This window comes from Sipha flava, unplaced genomic scaffold, assembly GCF_003268045.1.
Source record: "Sipha flava isolate LNK unplaced genomic scaffold, YSA_version1 166_pilon_pilon, whole genome shotgun sequence".
In the NCBI taxonomy this organism is placed as follows: domain Eukaryota; kingdom Metazoa; phylum Arthropoda; class Insecta; order Hemiptera; family Aphididae; genus Sipha; species Sipha flava.
Window position 1 is genome coordinate 675896 of NW_020271849.1, and position 18047 is coordinate 693942.

Below are 18047 nucleotides of genomic sequence, written 5' to 3' on the forward strand. Positions count from 1 at the left end.
CGTGTATATTTTGAATTTATATTTAGTTATTTTTTAATGCATAAGTGTATACATACTACAGCCATTTTTCTAATTTATTTATTGATTTTTAATGTATGAGAGTTGATTTTAACTCTTATTTTATTACATATTTGAATTAAAGAGAAAAAACAGACAGAGAAATATGTCTGTATTAAATTTAACTCTCAAAATATCTGCAACAATTTCACTCCAATAGGCTTGTCAGTCAACTTGTTAAGTGCATAAATATCCGAGCTCTATTAATAATACACCAGAGTACCAAAGTACTAAAAAATTTAAAAAGAAAAGAATAATTGTTAAAGTTGTAATGGGTAAATTTGAAAATGATTTACACTCTGTTTATACAATAATACAATTGATATACAGTAATGTAATATTATTTTAAATGTTAAAAATAAATAGTAATCAATTAAATATAATAAATAATTAAGAATTATTATTTTATTTTTTATAAAAACCCTAATTGTTAACCTTAAAATGAAAATATCTAAAAATATATGCAAATTAATAATGATTATAATTTTATAAAAATATATTATATTATAATAATTATAAAATAGAAAATAGACGATAATTTTTTATTAAAAATACAATATTAGTCATACAGGTATAAATAATTACAAATATACATAATGGGAGCAGCTGTGTTATAAGCTTAATAACATTGTTTATATGTAGTTTATTAACTCATAAACAATAAAAATGTAATGATAAAATGAAATACAAAACATAATATTTTTAAATGATTACAATTTATTTTTTTTTCTGTCTCATTTTATTTTTTCTTATGATCATTTCTTCAACAGTTATATCCACATCCATTTTACCATGTTCCTGAGGATCTCGCTGGAGCACACCAAGTTTTTTCATCATGTTCTCTACATCAGGGTTCATGCCGTTGAATGATAATCTTGACATAGGTAACAAATCATAAAACGGTTCCCAGCTATTCACCTTCACAAAGTCCTTCTTCTTAGTACGGTGTTCAGATTTAATTTTTATGTCTTCTTCCTTAGTGCCAACATCTGGGTTCATAAACTTCATCTTCATTACCGCCTTTGAAAATATTTTATGGGGTTCCATCTTCGTCGACCGTACTTTACCCATAGTTGTAATTATCATAAACTCACTGTATCTAAAATATAAATAACAATGTTGATTAATTTAAACGCGACTTTCAGCAAACTAAAAACAAAGTAATACTTAAAAGTAGCAAATCGGCAACGATCTTATCTAGGCATGCGATTGATAATATGTAAACAAGAACGCATGTAAAACAACACATGTTGATAACGAAAAGTAATAACTACCACAGGGTGACCATAAGTGCACAAATATATAAACGTATCGGAATGATACCAGAACCGAAAACGGGAGTAGTAAGAACCGTTCTTGGTCAGACACAGATTCAAATTTACCATTAAGCAAGATAGGTAATTGACTACGGCCTCGGTTATAAAGGATCTATGGTTTTTTCTTTTTATTATTATTTAAAAGATATTTACAATCTGTTATTTACGGATCTAGAAAAATTGGTCCCCGGCTTAAAAGTTAAAAAAAAAATATTTTTTTAGCATAAAACGTTCTTATATTATAATATTATTAAAATAATAATAATAATGCTAAGCATTTAATGTTTAATATTGTAATTAACACGTCACAAGAATAATAATTACAATTTATGAAAGTCAAAAAATTTTTCATCAATGTTTCTTAGTGAGACATAGGGTATATAAATAATTCAAAAATTCGTATTTGGAAATGTTGATATCAAAACTATTACAAACAGATACAATATTTTTTTCTCTTTTTAAAAAATATATTCGTTAGACTTTGTCAAAGATAGCATCGTTGTAGAATTAATTATTTGTATCGATTCAATAAAAATATAAATACTTGGATGTTTAATCCTCACAAAATTTTGAAATTTATTGTTGAATGCTTCAGATATGTTATTAGTGCGAGCATAAACTTTTTTTGATACATTATATACATTTTATAAATATGGTGGACAAATTGTCGTTTGGCGTTTTACATACGTGGTTTCAAATTCCATAGTTATTGTTCTATAATTTCCATTAACGTACGTAACGTACGGTACGTTGCATCAAAATAAGTTAGGATCTTGTCTACGTCGTCATCGTAATTAAATGTATCATACAATATAGATATTCCTAAAATTAATATGAATAGAAAATAATAAAAATAATTAAATAAATAATATTTTATTACCTTTTTTAATCATATTCATGAGTAAGAATACCAAAGAGTTAATTAATTTTATAGCTTATCTAAATTGTTTATTATCTTTGTATTTAATAGGAGTGCACTGCAATGGCGTAATTTCAGTTTTTGATAGGGAGGGGGCAACATTTTTGACCGGTCCATACTATCGAAGGAAATCTAGTTTCGCTCACACTTTTTTAACTTATACTTAAGGCATATATTTTCTTTATTATATTATTATATAACTTAAACAAAATATAATTTTGTATTTTATAAACATTACCTAAGCAAGGTTAACTTAATCTAACTTCATCCTAAATTAATCTAAGCTGCAAGTGGATATCTTCTATGTTTCATTTTTGAAAATACATCCTACTGCCCTTTGTTATTATGAATAATGTTATCACAGAATATTAAATTATTACTATTAAATTCGGTAACCACACGTTCAAAAGTTGGATAAAATCAACTTCACGGTATCTTATGGTTAGTGAGGTAACTTGTGATTTATTATACAGTATACCTTAATGTAACAATATGGTTCAACCAATCAGAGATAATTATTTTAGAAGACACGACACGGCCCGGTGTAGTGTGAACCCGGCTTCACTCTGTAATATACTGAATATCTTAAACCGTGGTGGTAGTTATTCAATTTTGTTATCAACATATGTTGTTTTACATCAAGGTTTATAGATAAACCTATAAGATATCTATAAACCTTGGTTTTACATCATAGACCTCTATACTACAGTAGTACACTATAGTAGTATAGAAGTCTATGTTTTACATGCGTTCTAGTTTACATATTATTGTATGATGCAGCAGTTCCCAAAGTATGCGCCGCAGCGCCCTGGTACATCGCGATGTCTGTACTGGGGCACCGGGTCGTCATGAAATATTATCTAGTCTAAAATTTCCTTATGATTAGTCATGCTTTGGCTTGAGAAAGGGCGCCAAGAAAAAACCTTAGTTTAAAAAGAGTGTTGCGAGTCGAAAAAGTTTGGGAAGCACTGGTTAGGTTAGGTTAGGTTAGTGTAGATTACCGTAATCAGCCATCTGGCAGCCATTCGAATTTGCTGTTTCTATAATATGGACACTTCTTATTTTTCGTGGTTTTCAGTTTTTGTAAGTGATGTAACTGTTTTTTACTTATGATTGTTATTTCCAATTTTTGTATTATTTCTATGATATATTTTTACAATACTGTTAAATTTAAATTTTTATAACAAGAGTTTATTTTTCTTTTAATCTTTATATTTAAAGAACCGATTCATTTAATTTAATTATATTTCCCATCTTTAGTACTATTACGCTATGCTTGCGGTCGACCTACGCATTTGAGATCTGCCGTTTGAGGGCAAATCGTCATCGTTGTGTATAATCGCTGTTAGATCACCATTTACCAGATCTAGTAGATCTAGTATTCCAGTGCCACAGCAGACATTGTTACGTTCATACAAGTAATTCATCCTCATTCAGCGTTTACTTATTTTATCGAAATCATTATCTGTCAGTAATATAAGACTGATTGTCAATAACTCAGAACTATCCTCTCAATCACCCTGATATGTACAAATCGAGCACCAGACTCTAGTTGCTCTCTATTTGTCATAGAACGCTGTTCCGTAACATCAATCACTAGAGTCCTGTCATCAATAATGGTGTCCTTTTATTGAAACAATAATATAAATTAATATAAAAAAATATTCTGATTAAATATATTGGCATTTTGACTACAATAATATAATTTTTTGTAATTTTGTATATGTTAAAAGCATATAACAACCATCAATATAAATTACAAATATTATACTTACCTGATACAAGAAGCAACACAATTAAATCTATTTAAAAATTCATAAACTATTCTATTGGTAAATATTTATAATGATAAATCAATTTGTAACGGTTCACATATTTTTTCAGTCTGGTTTCTTGAGTTTTCACTATTACCATAAAATGGTAATCTCGTAAATGAAAAATAATCTTGTTTTGATTGTGGTTAAATGTGACTTCATAATAAATTATAATTTTTTCATTACATTATCAAGATGTATACAATTAATTATGGATATCAGCTCATGTTGTTATATCTACCTACTTAAGAAGTAGTTATTAGTTAATTTTTTAAAAATGACCATGAACTATCACTTTTTAGCATTCTTATTTATTTAAAATGAAAATAATTTCTGATATAAATTATTAACATTTTCAATTCTGTAACTATTATGTAGTATTTATTCTGTACTTAAGTGCAATCTTTAAAACTTATTGTAAAATATATTCTAATATAATAAATTACTACTATTTGTTTAATCAGATGTATCCTTTTCCTTCCTAGAAATCTAATACTCTTAAAGCTACAAATAAAAATCTATTATATGCACTTATTTTTCCAGTAATTATATAGTATTTTCAATCCTCCATTAAATATAATTATAATAATATATTTTACATAATTTTCTAGTAATGGTTGGTCGAGGTTTTTTAAAGAGTCGTTTGGCTCAAATAGCTGCTCAAGAAGTTGAAGATGCATCAAAATCAGAAAACAATAATAGTATTGATGTTTCTACCATAAATAATGAGCCTATACTTGGTAACAATAAACCAGCTGCCAGAGGAAGACGAGTAACTACTATTATTATTTCATATTAGAGTTATAGTAATAAAGAATGAAATTCAAAACTGATAAAATTAATTATTTGCACTACATTTCAAGACATATTTAGTATACTTATTAACCTACCGATCTAAGGAATCATTGTTATTGAAATTTAAAAAAATGTATGTATGGTTGATTTGAATATTTTTACTTGTAATTTATAACTTAAATATTTTTAAAATCTTTAAATGTTTTACACTTAAAAAAAAACTTAAAAAAAAAAACGCCAACTAATAAATAAATCAATTGTTTGAACCAGACATCAGGTTAGTTAAATCAAAATACCATAAAATCAAATGTTTTTAGTTTGATTCTTAAGATTTGATAGGACTATTTAAGATTAAATCGATGCCTAAATGTCTAAAAATTATCCCAAAGTTAGTACGTCGTATACATAAATGTTTTGACTATAGATACTTACACACTACCTGTGTACTCACACACTCTATATCAGGGATGGCAAACCTTTTGAACACTGCGTGCCCAAAATTACCTTTTTTTTTTATATAACGTGCTATGAACAAAATATTATAAATATTATATTTTGTTATATTATAATTTAATTGTATATTTAATGTATTAACATAAAAAGGTTAATTTAGGTACATAATAATAATATTGCTTTGTTAATTATTTATATTATATATTATATAATATATATTAGTAAAAATTTTCGCGTACCATAGATTTGCCATCCCTGCTCTATATAATGACAAGATTGCCTAAATTCTACTATTTAAATATTGTTAATAAAATAATGTTTATAATTATTTTAGACTTATATACACTAATAAATTATAATAATTTACTTCACTTTATATTACATTGTGTATCAATTGTACATGAAAATATTGATATACGTATATCAATACAAGACTAATATCAATAAAATAAAATAATACAAATATCAATATAGACTTAGAAGTATTATGTACCTAAAAAAACATTTATATTAATTCAGTTTTAGAAAAGTTACACAATGAAATAAAGAAAAATAATTTTAATAATATTTTAAATCTACAAACCGATTTTAAAAATAATATCTTATATCAATACATTTTAGATAATAATAAATAATAGTAACCAAATTGCATGTATATCTAAACATTTTTTTTTTGTTTTGCTTTATGGGCCCTTAAGGCCTTTCGCAGCTTCTACTAAACCTCTCCACTTGTCACAATCAATGGCAGTCTCGAAACTTGCTGCTTCGTCCATCATTCTTATATCTGAGAAAAAATACCAACTTAGAATCACTTTATAATAAACCAAATGTTAAATGCTTTCTAAAATCTAAATGTATGGAATGGGCCGGTCATGTATGGCGAGCTGAGGGAAGCATAATTCAAAAAGTACTGAATAATAACCTTACTGGCAAGCGTCCCAGGGGAAGACCTCGCCAACGTTGGCGGGATAGATTAAATGTAGATATACCTAAACATATATTTTTTTAAATTTTAAATAATCTGTTCTATTAAATTAAATTATCTCAATGTATTCCTTCCTTTATTTTTTCTTATTCAGTCGGAATTTTATTAACTTTGTAAGTACTTGATAATTAATTTTGATTTGAAACCGGTTATACTTTACAAATATAATAATACTCCAGGCTAAGCTTTTATTTATTTATTTCTAAATATAAACTATTTGTTTATTTATTTATAAATTAATTTACGAGTATTAACCATTTAATAATTTTTAATTTGAATTTAACTTTTTATTATTTTATTACTTAACAATAATTCTAATCCTCAATCTTACACACTGATTGCTTTATCTTGAAAATAATAAAACATAATAACTTAAAATTGGACATATTGGTTCCTTCCAAGTTTTAACTATGCAAAAGAGGATTTTTCAAAAATTAAATTTTTCAGAGTTGATACAGTTACAAGTTTGATGTATATTTTTTTATCACCAAAGAAATATTTTATGTTAAGTATGTTGATTTTAATAATTACCAATTCTCTAACTAAAGAAAACGTAAATTAATATCATTAGAATATACCTAGATTGTACGCTTTTTTCGTCTTAATGTTATTTTACATCAAAATGGTTATTGTTCTAAACTTAAATAGTAAAATATTTTCGAGCTAAAACAAGTAGTTTTACTAAATATTCCTTATTATTAGCAGTATTAAAAGTCATTATTTCATTATAAATAAAATTTGTTTAAATATATTAATTAAATATAATTATATATTATAGGCCATTTTTTCCCGTAGTGCGGAAAATTCTGAGTTCAGTGAAACATCAAGATTATCATCCTTAACACTGGAGAATTCAAAAAATCCTGAGTTTGTATTTTAAATCATAATACCTTATTATTATATATTACTGATAACACTTTGGTTAATAGTTAATATTAAGTTTGTCTAGATTACTTTTTTAATCTCTTCCAAAAATTTTAATTAAACATTTTAACCGTATGTTTCAACATATTTTATATAGATGTCAGATGTTTCCAGTACCTCCAGTGTGTCAAAATGGAAAAGTACCTAAACAGTGTACATCTAAAATACAACTCCAGTCTACAACAAATCTACAGCAACATCCAATACCTACTGAAGCACTAACAGAAAATAATAAACCAGTAATTTGTAGAGTTACGGAAAATCATAAGAACAACTTTAAAATGTATGATATTCTTAATTTAATTTTTCATGAAATTCGCTAAATATACCAGATAACTTAATAATTTTTAATTTTTAGTTAATATAGTGTTATCATAAATAACTTCTTGAGTATATTTATTTATATAGTTAAAATAATACAAGCCCATTTATTCCTACATAATAAAATAAAGTATTTTAATTGAAAACATAAAAATGGTATGGTACTGTATTGCAACTTTAAATGTTTTGCGCTATGAATCAGTTTGTTAGGCAAAATATAATTAATTAAAAACTTCTACATAGTGGATCGTGGATACAATCTTTTACTGATAGTTAAGACGGCACCTCAACAACTGATCTTACCTGTCTTATAATTTTAAATAGAATATATCTATACCTTGATAGTGTTGATAAAAATATGCAAGTTCTGTGTGCATTATTATCTCATTCCATTAGTTTTTCGTGCATTTAAGCAGTGATGTGTAACTCCCTTCTAGAACAATATTACATTTACTTTGTGACTTTTTTATTTTAATATGAATGCTTCTTTTTTTTAAAAAAAAAAATTAATTTATTAAGAAAAGCACTAAAATATATAATATGTTATTTTGTTCTATAAATATAAAATAATTCTTGATTCTCAAATGAATGTACAAATTGCAGCATTGTAAACAGAATAATTTCAATAATATTTTTCAAGTGTTATTCATATTTTTTATGATAAAAAAGTTGTAATATACTAATTAAAATTTTTTTTATATTATTAAATTTATTTATTTAATATTTAAATTATTATTTAGCTTGCAAAATTTAATCTTATCTATTAACATTTTTTTTTATATTACTAAGTTTTGTGTTAATTACTCTGATTTATTTAATTTTTAGGACTAAATTATCATCAAATTACATCAAGATTGAAATAGAAAAAGAAGTTGGTATATTTAAATATTGTGTAGATTTTGATCCTCCGGTTGATATAAAATCTGCAAAGTTCTATTTATTGAATCAACATAACGAGAAATTACCTGTAAAAACATTTGATGGAGCTCTACTCTTTGTTCCCATTAAGTTGCCACAAAATGTAATATAATTTAATGTTCTACAATTAGAAATTTATATTTTATATTATAATAATATTTGAATTCAATTTTCTAGGTAACTAATTTAATGGGTACATTAAAAGATGGAACTGAAGTAAAGATAAAAATTACATATAAGAGTAAAAATGCATTAAATGATTCCATACATTTTTATAATATGCTTTTTCGTAGAATCATAAACATTTTAGGATTTGTTGAATTTGGCAGAGGTCATTATGATCCAATTAAGAAAATAGAACTACAACAATTCCAGTTAGATATTACTTTTTATCGACATACACATTAATAAAGTTACATTTTTATTTTATATTTTAGACTTGAAATTTGGCCTGGTTTTATAACTTCAATTGATCAATTTGAGAATGGTCTTTATATGTGTTGTGATGTTGTACACAGAGTTCTACGTCTTCAGAATTGTTCTCAAATAATGTAAGTAGTATTAAAAAAAAAAAATATTCTTTTAATGTATAAATTATCTTGCTGAAATATTTACAATTTAAATGAATACTGAAATTATATATAACACTGACATTTGCTAAGCATATTTTTTTTAATGTAATATTTTTTCTTTTAATTTTTTTGAAATATTAACATAATATATGTTATGAATAATACTAAAATGTAGATAATGTCAACATTAACTGGGCATTTTGGCTAATGTATAATTTTCCATTTATTAACATGATTTTTCAGCATTATCTGTTGGTCTTTTAATAGTGAATAATTTTTTGAGTTATGAATTAAAAATAATTTAAATTTTTTTATTAGTACTCTGAATATATTAGCATCACATTATTAAAGTCCTTATCTGCTTAATTTAATAACTAAAGATACCTATCTTAATGCTGAAGTAAAAAATACATAGTTCTAGTTTTTATCCATGTAGAACATTTTTTCTAGGATCTTAAATGCTTACTATAAATTCTAGTATATAATATATAAATAATATATATAAAATGACCCCTACAATAAATCATTTTCACTGGAAATGAATATAAATCTTGTTATTATTTTGTAATATTACCTTTTTTTTACATTAATATTCTTAATTTGACTTCTTGTAAATAATGTATAATATATGTATATGTTTGTCAAATCTTAAACTTGCACTTGATTTGCTAAATTTCAAATAATATATAGAAAAGATAATTTTAAAAGTTTTTTGTATATAAACATCTATTTTGCAGGGCAGAAATTGCAGAAGAAGCAAAAAGTAGAAATAAAGATGTGGTGGGGGAAATTATGGCTCAATTATGTGGTACTACTGTTATTACACACTACAATAGTAAAACATACAGGATTGATGATATAGACTTTTCAATGTCCCCATTGTCAACATTTTTAAAAAACGGTTCTGAAGTAAGTTAAGTTGCTTTTAGATATAGATAAAAGGTTTAAACTACCCATTGCACGAGTGTTGACATATATTTTAAATATGCAAAAACTCACTTTAATTTAAAGGAACACAGCTTTAATCTTAAAATATAGATTTTGATAAATTTCCTTTTGTCTGAAATTTTATAAAGTTAATATACATTTTAGTGATCTTCAATAATTATATATTTTAGATATCATATGTCAGCTATTATAAAAATGGATACAACATTGATATACAAAATCATCAACAGCCTATGATCATCACGAAACCAAAGAAAAAAAATTTAATTAAAAATGGACCTCAGGTTTGTTTTAACTGAAAATTTATTTAATATTATTTATTTCAGATGTATGAACATAAAAAAGTATTTAATATTAATATTATACAGTACAATATTTATATTCTGAACAGTTGTTTTATATATTTAGATACAATATAAAACATTTAAAAAACCATTTTAAGTCTGCAAATAACACTTTTATTTCAAATTTTTTGAAAAATTGAATATTTTAAGACCAAATACTTTTGTAACTTACAGTAAAAAATATATTCTTTAATAAAAATAAATAAATATAAGCAGATACAAATTTTATAGTATATTACATTTTAAACCATTATAATAAAATCTTATTTTTATGTTCTTGTTTACTGACTAGTTAGATGTACACCAATATGCATTTTTTAAGACTTAAATACTCTTCTTGGACAATTGTAATTTTATATGATTCTATTTATCATCCATTATTATATTATCTTTGCATAATAAATAAATAATGTACTTAGTTACATTTTGATTTAAATTTTTAAGTTATAAATGTTACAATATTTAAATAAATAAAAGCAATATATTGACGAAAGAAAAAAGATGGACTCTAAATAGTTTAATTACAATTTATTTTTGTATTTACAGGATTCACAGGATTCAGATCTATGTTGTTTAGTTCCTGAACTTTGCTATTTGACTGGTTTGTCTGAAAGTATGAAGAATAATTATAAGTTAATGAGCACTATTAGTACACACACCAAAGTTGATCCAAACATACGACAAAATACTTTAATTGAATTTGTTAATCGTATAAACGGTATGAAATATTAATTTTTTTATCTTATTATAGCATTTTAATTTATTATACAATCTTATAGTTTATTAATTTTTAAATTTTTAATAGTTAAATAAAAAAATAAAAATTAAGATAGAAATTCTCAATGAGGTCCATTACATATTGTTATTGTCGTTTATTTCTTCAAAAAGATTTAATAAATAATAAATAAAGGTATAAAGATACCATTTAACAGGTTTGTGTGGGGCCCCATGAGTTTATTATTTACAATATTATTATAATTAGGCATACATTCAAATTAATACAATTTACATTTGAACTATCTGAGAGTTTTAGATTTATAAAATAGAGCTTGGTGTATGACTAGTATGCCATTATTGGTTGTTTAAACGTGGATTAAAACAAAAACTGTCCCTCATATAAAATGAGTGGGGACGGTTGGACATTTTACAACCGATTACTAGCATATACAATCTACATTTTAATATTATAGTATTCAGTTAAATTACAAAAAACAATAAACACTTTAATTTAATTTAATAAGATTTTCATATTATTTAATTCAGTGAGTCTGAAATATATATTGGTCATTATTTTCAATTAATTACTTAATCCTTTTTAGACTGTGAAGATACCAAAAAGAAATTAAAAGATTGGGGTCTATCAATATCTCCATCCCTTGTTATATCAGAAGGTCCTGTGTATAAAAATGAAAGTGTTATATTTGGGAACCAAAAAAAAATACCAGTAGAAAATAATATGGACTGGACAATGAATGTAAAGAAAAATTTAATGTTTACAGCAGTAAGTAAATATATCTCTTGGTTGTCTTTATTTGGTTTATGTTTGATAAATTAAAACATTTCAAACATTACATTATTATCTTAAATTTTAATTTACATACTAATTATTTTTAGGTAAAGATAATAAACTGGGCTATTTTGTATAATTCAAGAGATTTATCAACAGCAAGATCATTTTGCAAATGTTTGGCATTATGCTCACAACCTTTGGGTATGAAAATAAATGAACCAATGCCCATTTCAGTTGATGGAATAAGTCCAGAAGCTTTTGTAACCTCAATAAACAATGCTGTAAAGTGTAATTCAGAATTACAATTAGTTGTTGTCATATTTCCAAGTAAAAGAGATGACCGATATAATGCTGTGAAACGGATTTGTTGTTCCGAGATTGGAATACCATCTCAAGTAATAAAAAACTTAATTCTATTGATATGATTATTTTAATTTGTTATATTTTAGGTAATAATTTCAAGAACTTTGTCAAATCCAACAAAAATGCGTTCTTTTGTTCAAAAAATTGCTTTACAAATTAATTGTAAACTCGGAGGAGCTGGTTGGTCTATAGATATTCCGTTGGTAAGATTATTAGATTCAAAATTGTATCTTTAACATAATTATTTTTTATTTTATTTTTATTGATAACACTAAATTGAGTATATATTTTATTTTTCAATTTGCAAAAACAAGTAATGTTAACTATCAAAATGTTGTCTACTCTATATAAGATTTTATGTAAAAAAGTTTTTGTAGAACTGTTAAGTGGTTATCCAATTGGTTTTTTCTACCATTTATTATTACTAAAAAATAAATATGTTATTTTAGATTTTTTTTTTTTTTTTTTTATCTTTTATTTGCAGTTTTTCTGTATATAATTTTTAGAATATAATTTAAATTCACATGAGTATTATTATTTAACTTTCCTACTAGAATTTAAACCAATTTTTGTTCTTAAATTCTCCGTTTTATTGTTGTAAAAGCTAACTTGCAACCATTTACTGATTTTTGTACACAGTCAACTTTTGATAATACAAACTTCATTAATTCAAAACTTTCGCTTAGGAAAAAACAAAGTTTTTGAATCTTTATTTACTTAAGAAAATAGTATTTAAAAATTAAAATATGTTCAATAATTTTTTTTTTTTTTTTTTTTTTGAAAAATAATCATTTTAATTTTAATTACTAACATATATTATTCAATTTAGATTATTATTATTATATCATAATTATCTTTATTTAACATAACAATATAGTAAACATGTTTTATATTTACATTTTGAAAAACAAATACATAGTTGTAGTAATGTAAAAATGCTGTTAAATTAGATAAAACATTTAATAATTATAAAAAATACTCATAAATTAGTAATTAAAATTGTTTTATTTTGCCCTCTTAATATTTCGAACCACTCAACAACTCTTGGTAATTCAACATTTTTCATAAGTTCCACCAACTTCCAATTATCAAGAGTTGGCTGTAGTTTATATGGTCAGTGGCCAGTGTTAAAATAATCAGCAAATAAAAAATGTATTAAGTTTAATTATAAACTATATATTTACAAAATAAAATCCAAAAATAATCATTTCCATAGTTGAACATTATTTTAAATTATTTTCAAAATGTCTGTGTTATAATACATAGTCAAAATAGTTTTAATTCATGAGGTAGTTAAAAAGTAACAACTATAAAAAATATTAAATACCATAAAACTTTGTTTTTTTTTTAAATCTATTATAAGTTTTTAGCAAAACTATTTGTTTTATTAATAGTTATAGAATAGAAATATTAATATTTTAAATCAGCTGTTCATAAACATAACTTGAAAATTTTTCAATAATACAGCTATTTGATTGTAACTTGTGGCTAATTACTTATTTTATGTATTTTTTTTTTTTTTAGAATAATTGCATGATAGTAGGTATTGATGTTTATCATGAAAAAAATAAGCAAATGTCTAGTGTCATTGGTTTTGTAGCTTCTTTGGATAAAACATTTACGCAATGGTATTCAGTTGCTAAAATACAAAAGAATACCCATAAAGAAATTGGTGACGTTATTCATATTGCTTTCTTTGAAATTTTGGATGCATACAAAGAAGTCAGTTTTTATTTTATTCTTTGAATATTATATTATTTAGTCTAAAATATATTTATTTTATAGAAAAATGGTAAGTTACCTGAAAAAATAATAATATACAGAGATGGTATTGGAGATGGAGATATAATATATACTGAAGAATTTGAATTACGTAATTTAGAAGAATATTTAAAAACCTATTCCAATAATTATTGTCCTATGATTACATACATAATTGTACAAAAACGAATTAATACAAAAATTTTTCGGGTAATACATATTTTTTTTATTTTATTATTGTTATACCAGTACATTAATTATTATTACAATAATATTAATAATATATTTACAAAGCTCTGAAAATTTTCTGAAAATCATAAATAAATTAGTTGGTTTTATTATATTAATTCTTTTACTTAATGTACTTGTATGTACTAATTAAAATGTATATTATAACTGTTTTTTTTTTTTTTAACTTGCCTTTGTTTGCACATTACAGCAAAGCGATTCCAAAAAAATGAAAATAACAATGGTATTAATTCAGTAAATAATAATAAAAATAACATTAATACTAATAATAAATGTATATAGGAACAAATTTAATTAAATTAAGAAGCCAGCGGAATAAATTAAATTAATGATGGAGTGAATGACTAGAATAGAACGAGAGTTAAGCAGAAAGTTGGCGTCAAGAGTGATTTATCCAAAAGAATATTGGAATGAGAAAAGGAGAAGTCAGTTGTGAAGGACAGAAGGACATTGAAAGATGATATGGTTAATGTCATAGACGGTATCAATATGATGTCGTGTACAAAGAAGAGAAGAGTTAGAGAAAGCTTAAAGGCTTGGTGGGAAAAAAGATTGTGTCCTATTTGAACGCGAGTGAAAATGACGATCAATTTTCTAGATATCCCCAAGTCGTTGAACCATGGATGCCGAAAAATGGTTAAAACAATCCGTCTGTGCTAAGCGCCATAATAAGGTGAAAGAGAGGACAATTTTGCTTGCCAAGCTTTTCGAAGGATTTTGTAGTGGATAGGGAGGAGATTGGAAGCTAGTTTTTTATTAGGAGGAAATATGATTGGTGTATTTTATTGAAAAAGCTAAATGGTCTGCACATTATGTGTGGGATCCATCTAAGTTTGGGATTGAGCTTTAAACCAAAGTAGATGACAAAAGAAGATAGTTAAATGATATTGTTATCTAGAACCAAATGTGGATGGTTAGAAATTTTTTTGTTTACGGGTAAATATAAAATTGCTTTTCTCAAAAGCTATTATGTTGTGAAGAATGAAGAAGAAAGTTGAGAAGAGAGCATTTTTAAAGCGTTGTTTAAAATATTGATGGATGTATCCAAATATCTGCCTGAAGAGAAAATAACAATGTTATCAGCATACAAAAGAACTGAAATCCGGTGAAACTAGAGACAAACATATGAGAGACATGTAAACATTGAAAAGTAGAGGGCTTAGATAACTCTTTTAAGTTAAGTCCCTAAACGTTGATCTTCTTAAGATGATTCACGATGGAGAGGAGAATTCAAGGAAACAATGAGAAAACAACGAGAAAATAAAGTTACAAACAGAATGAGGAATGTAAAGTAAAACAAGGTAAGGAATCAGAGTGGGGACGTGTACAGAATCAAACGTCCCTTTGATGTTTACAAAAGCGGCACACAAACATTTTTTGTTGCAGAATATTATAACTATAATATCAAACAATTAATGTTCCTATATGTTCCTTAATGTCAAATAATGTCAGCCTGAGAAAAACTCAACATTTTTTATTTGATTCTTTTTTCAATCCCTTTAAATGTTATAAAGTGTACTGTCAATTTTTGTAACACAATATTACCTCAAATTTAACTAGTTCTATTATTAAGATTTTTTTATAATGTGGCTTGTTCATTTTTCAAGGAATTTTTAATTGAATATATAGTTGTTGTTATTGTTAAGTTTATATTTTACAATTTAATTATAATTTTTTTTTTTTTTTATAAATATTTATATAACTAAATTATTTTACAATGTCTTTAATTGCAAATAAGTTTACACGTTTTCTCTGATTTATATATCAATTGTACAAAATAATTTATTTTTAGTTCTTAGATGAAAAATATTCAAATCCAAGTCCTGGAACTGTTTTGGACAATACTATAACTAAAAGAAATTACTTTGATTTTTACCTAGTATCACAAAATGTGCGTCAGGTTTGTAGAAATTTCCTTTTTAAATAAAATATAAATAATGTCTTGTATATATGTTATTAAAATTTATTATTTTTTCTAGGGAACTGTAAATCCTACTCATTATGTAGTATTAAAAAATGGCTGTAATTTGAGTGTAGAAAATGTTCAACGTTTGTCTTATAAGCTGTGTCATTTGTATTATAATTGGTGTGGCACAATAAAAATACCTGCTCCAGTTCAAGTAATTATCACAAAAACAATATTATTTCATTATTATTAGGGTTTGGGACTTATTACACACAAATTGTAAGAAATATGCACTTAAAATATCTGAAATATGCAACTTGATTTTTTTATAATAACAATTCAATTTTTTTTTAGTTATTTTTTCATAACAATAATTCTATAAGTTTAAAATTATAATATTCTGTATTATTGAATTAATTTTTTTTTGTCCTCTTCTCTTACAATGAAAAAAGGTTTAAAATGAAAAAAATGTAAAATAAAAAAGTGTTGACTTGTAGAATAAATTTACTTCACATAAAACATAAAAATGAGTAAGCATGCTGTAAATAACTATTAAATTTTAGAAAAATCTCTAATATACAATTCAAATTTTCGAATTCCAGTCTATTATGTCATAAAACAAATGTATATCTTACTCAGATTATTCTACAGTCAAAAAATATGCAAATGCAACAAGTCCCAAACACAAATTATTATCAATGAATAAAAAAATAAATACTTGAATAATTAATTCTTTAATAATCTAATATTATCTGATATTATATAAACAAACTTGGTCAGTGTTAAAATTTCAAAAAAGTTAAGAATTGATTTCTTTGCATTATAAAGTAGCATTAACTAGGATATTAGTAAACATGTTCATACAAACTAGGTTGAAGAAAAGGGCCGTTCAGATTATATATGGTTTAGAAAAAAAAAATTATATAAACTTTGAAATTTATTTTTATCTATGCATAATTGGAAATTACAATGGATATTTTTATAAATTTGTATATAAACATTTTATAAATAAAATAAAATGTTTGATTAATAATTATTAATGTTTATTATGGATATACATTGTAAATACATCATTTTAAATTTGTGCATTTTTTTTTTTTTTTTTTTATAGTATGCACATAAATTGGCTTATCTTATAGGAGAAAATATCAGAATACCAACAAAAAGAAATTTATGCAATACATTATATTATCTTTAGAAAAAAAATGTATTTCTACTTACATTTTTTGTTTGTACCTGATGAAATATTAAAATAGTTTAAGTATTATTAAATGTTGAATGTAACAATATTATCATTTTCTATTTTATTTATGAATCTAACTATTTAGTAATCCTTGGTTTACGAATTTTTAAATGTATAATTTTAATTTAAGACTTTCATGAACTACATAATTTAAAGTTTTATATTTTTAAGACATTTATGTTTAATGTTTATATTATTATTATTATTATTATTATTATTATTGTATTAAATTTATTTTTACTTTGAAATGTTCAATTTAAAAATCCTTGGATTACCAATTTTTAAATGCATAAGACATTTATGTTTAATGTTTATATTATTATTATTACTATTATTATATTAAATTTATTTTTACCTTTGAAAGGTTCAATTTAAAAAGTCCACATTTTTTACGAAGAGACTGCTAAGGTGTTACATACATGTTAAAGAATAATAATTTTTTATATCTTAGCACAATTAATAATTAATCAAATAATATATTCAATTAAAATTTTTTACTTCAACATTATTTATTTTTTGTTACAACTTCCCATGAACTTACTTTAATAAGCTATCGTTTTGTACAATTTGATATATGTACAACACCATATCGATGTAATATACTATATACAACCATATAGATCAGTGGTTGTCAACCTTTTTGGGTCCA

The 18047-nt window shown here is 24.2% G+C and overlaps 2 protein-coding genes across 3 annotated transcripts; one reads left to right on the top strand and one right to left on the bottom strand.

The window, feature by feature from the left end:
• Positions 1–754: 754 nt before the first annotated feature.
• On the bottom strand, positions 755–2092 carry LOC112679689. 2 transcript variants are annotated; one of them, XM_025549585.1, is made up of 2 exons: positions 2061–2092; positions 755–1156 (listed from the first exon to the last, which is right to left on the bottom strand). In XM_025549585.1, the coding sequence occupies exons 1-2, from the start codon at positions 2075–2077 to the stop codon at positions 775–777; spliced, it is 399 nt and encodes a 132-aa protein (XP_025405370.1). In that variant the 5' UTR covers positions 2078–2092; the 3' UTR covers positions 755–774. The 2 variants fall into 2 exon arrangements, with proteins under 2 accessions (XP_025405370.1, XP_025405371.1); XM_025549586.1 differs by lacking the exon at positions 2061–2092 and adding an exon at positions 1225–1310.
• Positions 2093–3026: 934 nt separating this feature from the next.
• LOC112679679 (piwi-like protein Ago3) lies at positions 3027–17513 on the top strand. The gene is made up of 19 exons (XM_025549568.1): positions 3027–3375; positions 3553–3710; positions 4718–4878; positions 7118–7206; positions 7361–7546; positions 8410–8605; positions 8680–8876; positions 8940–9053; positions 9812–9983; positions 10193–10306; positions 10913–11084; positions 11686–11867; positions 11981–12271; positions 12326–12442; positions 13764–13961; positions 14025–14210; positions 16042–16149; positions 16229–16369; positions 17267–17513. The coding sequence occupies exons 3-19, from the start codon at positions 4720–4722 to the stop codon at positions 17351–17353; spliced, it is 2709 nt and encodes a 902-aa protein (XP_025405353.1). The 5' UTR covers positions 3027–3375; positions 3553–3710; positions 4718–4719; the 3' UTR covers positions 17354–17513.
• The last annotated feature ends 534 nt before the right edge of the window (positions 17514–18047 follow it).

What these genes read in the sequence shown, in the direction of transcription:
- LOC112679679 (XM_025549568.1), top strand. Translation starts at nt 4,720, where the DNA reads ATGGTTGGTCGAGGTTTTTTAAAGAGTCGTTTGGCTCAAATAGCTGCT. An exon ending in TTAATACAAAAATTTTTCGG is followed by an intron (nt 14,211 to 16,041) that starts GTAATACATATT and finishes ATTTATTTTTAG; the next exon opens with TTCTTAGATGAAAAATATTC. An exon ending in AAATACCTGCTCCAGTTCAA is followed by an intron (nt 16,370 to 17,266) that starts GTAATTATCACA and finishes TTTTTTTTATAG; the next exon opens with TATGCACATAAATTGGCTTA.